The sequence below is a fragment of the Thamnophis sirtalis genome, unplaced genomic scaffold, assembly GCF_051295495.1.
Source record: "Thamnophis sirtalis isolate CommonGarterSnake01/CBP01778 unplaced genomic scaffold, rThaSir2_p1.2 scaffold_2, whole genome shotgun sequence".
In the NCBI taxonomy this organism is placed as follows: Eukaryota; Metazoa; Chordata; class Lepidosauria; order Squamata; family Natricidae; genus Thamnophis; species Thamnophis sirtalis.
In genome coordinates this window covers 125,122,484-125,131,613 of record NW_028261382.1, presented here as the reverse complement: position 1 = coordinate 125,131,613, position 9,130 = coordinate 125,122,484, and the positions used below count along the sequence as shown (strand labels likewise).

At 34.4% G+C, this 9,130-nt stretch overlaps 1 protein-coding gene across 1 annotated transcript; it reads right to left on the bottom strand.

The window, feature by feature from the left end:
- Positions 1-1,597: 1,597 nt before the first annotated feature.
- On the bottom strand, positions 1,598-8,753 carry UQCRB (ubiquinol-cytochrome c reductase binding protein). Its single transcript, XM_014056419.2, has 4 exons — positions 8,662-8,753; positions 5,883-5,954; positions 4,108-4,274; positions 1,598-2,457 (listed from the first exon to the last, which is right to left on the bottom strand). The coding sequence occupies exons 1-4, from the start codon at positions 8,678-8,680 to the stop codon at positions 2,380-2,382; spliced, it is 336 nt and encodes a 111-aa protein (XP_013911894.2). The 5' UTR covers positions 8,681-8,753; the 3' UTR covers positions 1,598-2,379.
- Positions 8,754-9,130: the final 377 nt, after the last annotated feature.

Genomic DNA, 9,130 nt, shown 5'->3' with positions numbered 1-9,130 from the left:
GTTGAATACTGGTTATATACAGCAGTTTCTTATGGTTTTAAAATCCCTACTCCTCAGAACTATCTGGAAATGTTTGAAAATCAAGCCAGAACTTTCTACAAAGTATACATTCAGGGTAGTTTACAAAGGTACTTAAAACACCACTTATACAAACTAGAGGTGATTGGTGCAGATATATGTTTAAACATTTCATTCTGTTGCTGTCAACGTTCTTGCTTCCATAGCCAAGACTCCAACCAAATCATTTCTTGGAAATAGTGTATGAACACCAAAAATATTTTTTTTCTTTTAGTGTGAAAAAAGCATTTTAAAGTGGGGATATCTAGAGGATACAATCTTAAAATTGTGATTGTTCACAAACTATAAGCAGGAAATTGACATGGCTGTAGAAAAGGCAAGTAGAGTTTTGATTGCATTAACATATTTTAATTAGAGGCCATCAAATCAATGTCAATTACCTGGCCATTCAAATCTTCCAGCAATGCACCCTTCATGGAAGTATCTTCTACCGTACAGATAATTTTGTGAATTATGCTATTTTGGGGAATTTGAAAAGAAAAATCTTAAGTGACTTCTTTTTACCAGGGCATCAGGGCAATTGTGCTTTGAAGGCCATGAACTTGAAATGCAAAAGCTGTTGTGAGGATGATCCTATTTTTGAAGATTTGAGCTGATGTTTTGTTATCTGATTCAGCAGAATAAATATACCTTCATGTGTACTCTTTTAATACTATTGCAGGATCTAATCCTGCAATTCATCTCTTCATAGGATAAAGAATTAGGTGTCAAAAAATAAAGAAATACAAAGTTGATATACATATTAGCAATATTAAAAACCAGCAGTGTATTTCAGGATGAGGTTATGTTCATGTTTGATGAATGACCCCCTACTAAGGAAATCAGTAACACCTATATTCTCTGGATTTACATTCCACTGACATCACTTAACAAAATTTTTCCTCTCTTTTCTTGCCAAGAAACTCTCTGAGTAAGTGGTTATAGTGCAGCAAAACCTATACTAAACTAGATGTAACAGAACTGAACACATGTTTGAAGCTATGTAGAGTTATACTAATACAACACATTAACAAATCCTTTACTTAGACAAATAAAATCCAATTTAAATAACTTAAAATAAGAATACTTACTTTTTTTATCTAAGCAGTATCATATATTTCTCCAAAAAATAAATATGATTTCATTACCCAGGTAACTCTTGGAAGGATATTGCAATACCTAATTCCCACTTTAAAGCTGTTTTGTAGTTCAGAGATTGATTCTGATGGATTTATTTATACCCACTGGATGAAAATTTATACCCTGTTTATTATAGAACTATGCCCTAATATGACAGAATATTCTATTTTTAAAAAATAAAAATAAAAGGAGCTGTCTGAAATGGCTTTTTGCATATTAAATTCATACTTAACCAGGGAGCACATATTTAATTTGCACTTCTACTTTGACAATTTTTATTGAGTCAGTTGAAGGAATGTTCAACAGATATGTAAATGCCAAATTCCATTGGCGTTTGTTAATCATAATGTAGGCATTATAAAAAGTGAGGAAAACCATTTTTCTCCCATTTACAAGAATCTGAACAGAAAACAAATATTTTTATTCATGTTTAGAGTTTACCCCATTGCAATAACTTACTGCCAGTGAGAGACCAATCTTTATACAGTACACGTTTCAACTTAATAAAGAAATTTTGAATGCCAACATTGACCAAGTTTAATGGAATCTTTCTGCAAAATGAACCCAAGATGTTATGTTTAAGTAATCTGTCAAGACTGAAGTTGCATTCAACTATTTAATAAATTAATTAAATGACTAATTCAGATTATGTGATATGATTGGATTTGAAATTTGGCAGGAATTACAGTTTTCATAAACATATCAATAGAACATTCCATCTTTCTGGGAAGATATGATGGAAAGTATGTGATCCTGATTTTGCAGCTCTGACATAATTTTTATATCTCTATTTCCATCTCCAGGAGCTAAATATATATAGTCATTATGTACACAAACACCTCTTTTTTTAAGAGAGTTGGAATAGCAGAAACAGAAAGGGATAGTTGCTTATCTAACCTCCCAACTGCAGGAAACGTCTGTATTATGACAAAAAGAATTACTCAAACAACTGGAATGAATTGCAGATCATCATGTTAACATGTAATGTGGCTGAAAAGGCTGTAACCAGTTCTTTGCACCTTAGGAAACAAGATTCCAAAAAGAGTTGGTAACATTTATTTGAACCGGATGACCAAGTATTACTAAGCAAAGAATTCTTGCTCAGTATTTGAAATATTCAAAATCTCTGGCCAAACAAATTACATTCTAAAGAAAATATTTGCTTAAATAAATGACAGAAAATTATTTATCTCTGAATTCTTTTTTTTCACGTCTTTCACGCATGACTTCCACCACATGTGGCCATAGATAAGGCTTATCCTAAAAAATTAAGACAGAAGATATTTTTTATTAAAGTTTTACAAAACACATAAAAATTAATACAATAACGAATGAGTAATGAATAGCAGAAGCAGTAAAGAAAAAGAGTTTCTGATTTCCTTTGTAGCATATATAAATACATTTACAAAGCTGTCTCTTACTCCATTTTTTTCTAATCATAAAATCACAAGTCATGTGCATTTTTTTCCTATTTAATGCAAAAAATCTATAAGGAGTTCCCAATCAACCATAAATGTTAGATACTGGATTATTTCTAATCAAATCATTCAAGTGAAAACCTTTCCACTTTTGTGGTTATAATAGTTTTGCTGTAGTTGTCATATATGAGAAAAATAACTTTTTTCAAATTGCTTGTCAAATTAGTTCTCAAAGAAAAGTCTTAAGTACTTTAGCTTTGTACTTTATCCTTTAAAATCTTCTGAATTAATACATGACTAGGATGGCATAACAGAGGATATGCAATACATCTATTATCTTTTTAGGGCAAAATAAAATATTAAACCTATTAACCGTATGGTAGATATTTCACTAAGCACTTATCAGCTAGCAAAATACTCTTTTATATGGTTCTCCTCTTGTACTTTATTTACTGACCTGCAGATATATGCATAGGGCACACTATCTTTAATCTGAGAGAATATGTATTGAAGGTTGGACTGCATTATATTGGTCTCCTATGTCACTTGTTATACAGCTAAGGTGGGTGAAAGATCTCATCACTGGATTTTTGGTATAGGGTGATGCTGTTTAAGGCCAGCTTTGCTTTTCATCTCCAGCAACTCCAGGATATAAAGTAGATTTTTTGTTCCTTCATCTGAGAGCAAGGTTGTTCAGTTCATAAAATGAAAAGCAAAGTGAACAATTTTTTGCTTTTATTCACACAGCTTTATATCAGCATTTTGCAGTTCACTTGTTTTAAGCATGACATTGTTTTTCTATATATAATATCTAAGTTAATTCTACACCAGATGAGCTTATTGAAATTGTCAGCTTCTGAAGATGCTAATGGTGGAACCCTCCCCCACCAACATATTTCTGGGTTCAAATCATTCTGTGACTGGCTTCACACACTGCATTACACCATAGCTTGTCTTGATCTTGATTTATTGATTACTGGCAGAATTCAAAACAGCTAGATACAGACATGACTATGGAGAGTAAAGAATGCCTTTGCTTCAATGTCTTCCCTAAGAGTGATGAAACCTATTAGAAATGAGGAACCTTAACCAGTAAGTAGAATGGAGAGCCCTCATGTACTACAGCAGTGTTTCTCAACATTGGCAATTTTAAGATGTATGGACTTCATTTTCCAGAATAGCCTAGACAGCATGGGAGATAGTCCATACAACTTAAAGCTGCCAAGATTGAGAAACACTGTACTAAAGTCTAATGCACTGTATTGGATAATTATTAAATTCAGATGTATTTATTTATAATCTCTCACACACATTCATTCTTTTCAGATTAGCAGAAATTTCTTTGGGAGGATTTTTTTTTACTATAAAATGGGAGGTTTTAAATATCTTAAACATTTAATTTCTACAAGGACACTGATACTCCCGTCTGCTTTGAATCAATCTTCCCTATACAATGGATTCCTTTTATTAATATGCATGCAAGAATTCATACCTCTTCATATTTTGTCCACTGATCTTTAGGAAGGATATCATGTGTCAGACTCAATTGGGCTGCTCTCTTGATGCGAAATATTCTCTCATAATATACATCTTCCGGAAGTCTCTTTATAGCTTCTTTGACAACATCAGTTTCATTTAGTATATCATCACGCCTTAATCCTGCAACAGAAAATATTTCTCACATTAGCTAAAATACTAGTCAATCAATTAGATGAAAAAAAGTATTTCGCATTTAAAGCATACTAATGTCTTGAAGCTTGTGTTTGGCAACTCACTGAGCAATTAATTGCTGGATAGGAGATCAAGAAATTAATTTTTGTAGCTTTGTTAAAAATGTCTGGACAATGGATCATAGATGAGTCACTCCAGCATCCTATCTCCAATTCTAGCCAAAAGACCCTTTAAAATGTTTTCATGATGGTTGAATGGCATCACCATTAAAAAGTCTAGAGTTTCTGAACCACTCCTCTTGGAATAACATTAAAACAAAACTACCAAAACTAAAATATATTAATACTTCAGTTGCTGTTTTTAATGTGACACCCTTATCTTCTCAATGAGTTGAATAAAAAGCAAAACAATGATTTTCAATATACTGCACTTCTATGGTAGTCTATCTTACTGACCCTAATGGGGCTTATTCTGAAAAGACATGTATAAATCTATCATGTGCAATAATCTTTGATATAGCAAAAAATTATGAAAAATGTAAATAGCCTGAATCAATATCTGCATAGGGAGTTGCGAAGTACCGTATTTTTTAGAGTATAAGATGCACCAAGGTTCTGAAGAGGCAAATTTAAAAAAAAAGTTTTTGCACTCTACAAACCTCCCAAAAACGGCCCGTTTTTCACAAAAACGGGCCTGGTTTTTATATAAAAAAAGAAGGCACAAATAGCCTTTAGGATACTTGTAGAGTGCTCGGGGGGGGGGCGGCTCCCCAAAAACAAGCAAAAAACCAGCCCGTTTTTTGCCCATTTCTGCCCTCCCCAGTCCCCAGAAGTACTCTGAAAGCCTCCTGCAAGCTCTGAACAGTCATTTTGGTGAAGGGGATGGGGTTTCGGGAGGCAAAAAATGCTGTATAAGGTGAACCCAGATTTTCAGCCTCTTTTTTGAGGGAAAAAGGTGCGCCTTATACTCCAAAAATATGGTAGGTAAATTCATGAAGAAGAGGTTACCATTACTGCAGCAAGGAACAATCATTAATTTTGTTCCTGATGACTTTAGTTATTATGTGAGCACAGGCATCTTAACCTTTAATTGTAACAGAATTCATTTCTGAATAAATATGCACAACTAGACAGTTTATCATACTGTTTATCTTCAGTGATGCCTATAGTTATAGTTGGAAGTAACACATTTATATCCGATTGCTTGGAAGTCAGCAGCCTTACAACCTATCCAAATTGATGACATAATGAAATAAAAAATATAGGTTGACACCCATATACAGTAGCTGGAGCAATTTGCTATTTTACATAAGTCAAATATACACAAACAATTGACAATATGGCCAAACTGTCTAACATGTAAATAATAGCTATGGTAGTTGCTTTTTAAAGTCACAAAATAAAACTAAATAACTCAGAGTAACAGAATTTAATTTTTATCTATTTTGTGACTAATACAATGAACAGCAAATTTCTATATTTTATGGTGTACATGTTGATCTAATTGAAAATATTGTTTCAATTCAATAATTTATATACCAGTAGCACATTAGCAAATAAAATGTATAGTTTAGAAATATTCACAGAAAATGCCCACCGTATTTGTTGAATCCTTGTGCATTGTAATACCATTTGCGAACTCTCTCAAACAGACGACTGCCAGCTGAAACTAGAAGTATGAACCAGTTAACTTAAGATTGTACACCTGTTCCATATCCAGATTCCAACACTATGAGTATTGTGACCATTACCTTTAATGTATACATAGTTTAACTGTACTCAGAAGAATAAAACTTTGGCTTCATCAGACAACTCCTAGTTAACACATTTTATAGATGAAAATATTTTCTTCTATTTTGTGCCATATAACTTCAAATGTAGTAGTGATTACAGTTGAAGACCAACAATTCAAAGAATTGGAGTGATTTAAGAATGTGCAGAATGATAGTTTAGAAACCTTAAAATAATACAACTGCAAGAATAATATGAGAAGTAAATCTCCCACCTACTGCAGTATTTAAAAAAAACCTAGTAACACCTCCTGTAAAGCTTTTGCTGTATTCCAATCTGAATATTGTTCTTCTTCCTTATCCCTTTATGCTGAAATTAAAATGTGTGTGAATCATCCAGATTTACAATGAGCTAAGATCAACACTATTCCAAAAACTCTAAAAAAGGAGGAGTATATTTGTTAAAATTAAATATGTATATGGAAAAGGAGCTATAAATACCATCAAAATAAAATGGAGCTTGCTCAGAAACTGAAATGAATGAAGTAAATGAGCTGAAGAGTGGGAAGAAATGGAGAGAGGTAAGGGAAGAAGAGAGAGTTAAGAGAGAGGGCAAGGAGGGGGGAAGAGGAGGAGAGAAATGAGGAGTGGAAAGGGGAGAGAGAAGTAGAGACGAAGGAGAAGTAGAGAAGGGAAGGATGACAGAAGGAAGAAAGGAGGTAGGGAGGAGGAGGAGAGAGGGAGAAGAAAGTGATGGATAATATGGTGTATGGAGAGCAGAAGAGATAATTGTTTATTGGGAGTTGATGGTAAGATGAATTGATGTAAACATTTAATAGTACAATAAGATGCTGGCTATGTAATAGTATACATGTGATTATATGTTATGAAAATGAAAAAATAAAAAACTTTACAAAAAAACTACTATTCTAAAAACTGTGAGGTACACATGCTCAAGTATACATACTTGATTCTTAACTAAATAAATAAACTAAATAAAAGTACTGAATACTTATAGTACATATATACCCTAATTAATGTATATTAGTACATAGAATAATGCATATTCCCATATCAGACTTCCTTTATATAATCCCCCATATAACTTAGGTATTATATTTTTGTGCCTATACAAAACACTAACCACATTGGCAATATTTCAGAATATTTATTTTAAAACTGTACAGGATAAAGTTGGAATTAGAAAAGGGGAAAACTTTGGGAACCAAATACAACATTTTTGTATACTCAAATTTAGGAAACAGATACAAAGCAGTGATGGAAAAAAAGCCCCTTTGATTACATACTGATAACATTGTTGAGTTAGCAACTTCTTCCCCTACTAGGAAAACTCCTATGGCCACTAACATCAGTATCAAGAGACTTGAAACAAATCTCATATTTCTTACCCTGTTCCTCTTCCTCTAGGATGAATGTACAGTATACCTTTTTTTCAAACTACCCCCTAACTAAGCAGCCATATAGCCTTCAGAAACCACTAAACACTTCGTGAAAGACTAGCAATAAAGGCATATATTCTGACCAGAGGAGAAGACAGAGACTTGAAAGTCAAAAAGGACAAGGCAGAAATATGTGCTATTAGCAGCTGTCCTAAAGATCTTTTTAGTGTTCGTTTTCACCTCCAAGTGTTTCAGAAGAGGAGGATAATCCCAAAGAAGCCCCAAAGTTATTTTTTCATCAAAACCTGTTTTTTTTTAATTGCTTGACAGAAGAATCCTTTGGAGTCTCAATCTATGTAGGCCCTTGCAGTAAAACCAACAACTTATTTAGAAGCTCGCAGGACAGGGAGAACATAAAAGAACCAACCTCTCCATCAACGACTAGACACGACTGCTTTTTGGCTGGTGAAATTATTCTATTTAGCAAATTTATATAGCACCCCACCCCACCCCAATTTCATAAAGTTGACTGGTGGGCATAGAAAAAAATTAGCTGTTAAAAAAATAAATATAAATGACTGTTAAAAACACTTAGGCATAAATAAAAAGAACCCCAAGAAAAATAACCAATATACAGTGGCTTCCCCTAATCCAGTGACAGATATTATTATCTGGTCACATCATAAAAACTACATTGCTAATATAAAAGAGCTGCCTTACATCTCTCTACATCAGTGGTCACCAACTGGTGGTCCCCAAGAAAATTTTGGTGGTCCCCAGAAAAATTATTTGCATTTCTTTATAATGCACTAAATACTGTTTTCTCTTTTTTTAAAAAAATCATATTAGTGATCCGCGGGATTTAAAATTATGGATGTAGTGGTCCCTGAGGTCCGAAAGGTTGGTGACATCTGATCTGGAGGAGGGGGCTGGCGGAAGGCAGTGTGCCTGCCCTTTCCTATATGCTCTCCTTCCAGAGTGCAAAGCACAGCTAAATTCAAAGGGGGATTTTCTTCAAAGGAGCCACGCACAAAAGCGATGCCGTACACAACACACATACATGAATGTTGAGAACCTTCCTAAGCCCCTTATTATCCTAAACCCTTTATCGTGTCTACGTCCTCTTACCATCACTACCGATTAAACCAGGCTTGTCTGGGTCACAAAAACGTTACCACCTCAACTACGCCGCCTTCTTCGACGGTTAAACAGCCCGGACTAAAACCAATCTTTTTTACTTACGTACCGGGTGCCCTGGCCGCCATTTTCACCTCTACCAAAACCGCACTGCCTCTTGGGAAAAGGAGCGACGTCTTTAAACCACGTGCTCGCAGCCGCGCGTTGTCACGTGACGCCGACGTCCAACCACACGTTATTCTGCCTGATTCAAATGTTAACGCTTGGACGGCGTTGACAGCGACGTGTCTTTTCCGTGCCGCGTACAATCGAAGCGTGAAGGGCAAATTTCCTTTTCTACAAGATATATGCGTGCCTTTTTTTTTAAAGCAAAAGGAATTGCACCTCATTGTTTTCTGACAATGGAGAGTGAACAAGGCTGCTGCCGACAGTGGGAAATGGATAGTCAAGACGACTTTTAAAAATTGAGTCTACTAAATTTGGCAGATAGAGTAATAGAGGTTTCTCCAAGGAATGGTTTAAAAGAGAGTAGCTTCCAACAGCTCTAAAATGAAAGCCGAGATTATTATCCCTGTGTG

Excerpts from the sequence above, each read along its gene's own strand:
- UQCRB (XM_014056419.2), bottom strand. Across the intron at positions 4,275-5,882 it reads ACAAGGATTCAACAAATACG|GATTAAGGCGTGATGATATA; the intron begins GTGGGCATTTTC and ends TTTCTGTTGCAG. Across the intron at positions 2,458-4,107 it reads AGTGGACAAAATATGAAGAG|GATAAGCCTTATCTATGGCC; the intron begins GTATGAATTCTT and ends TTAATTTTTTAG.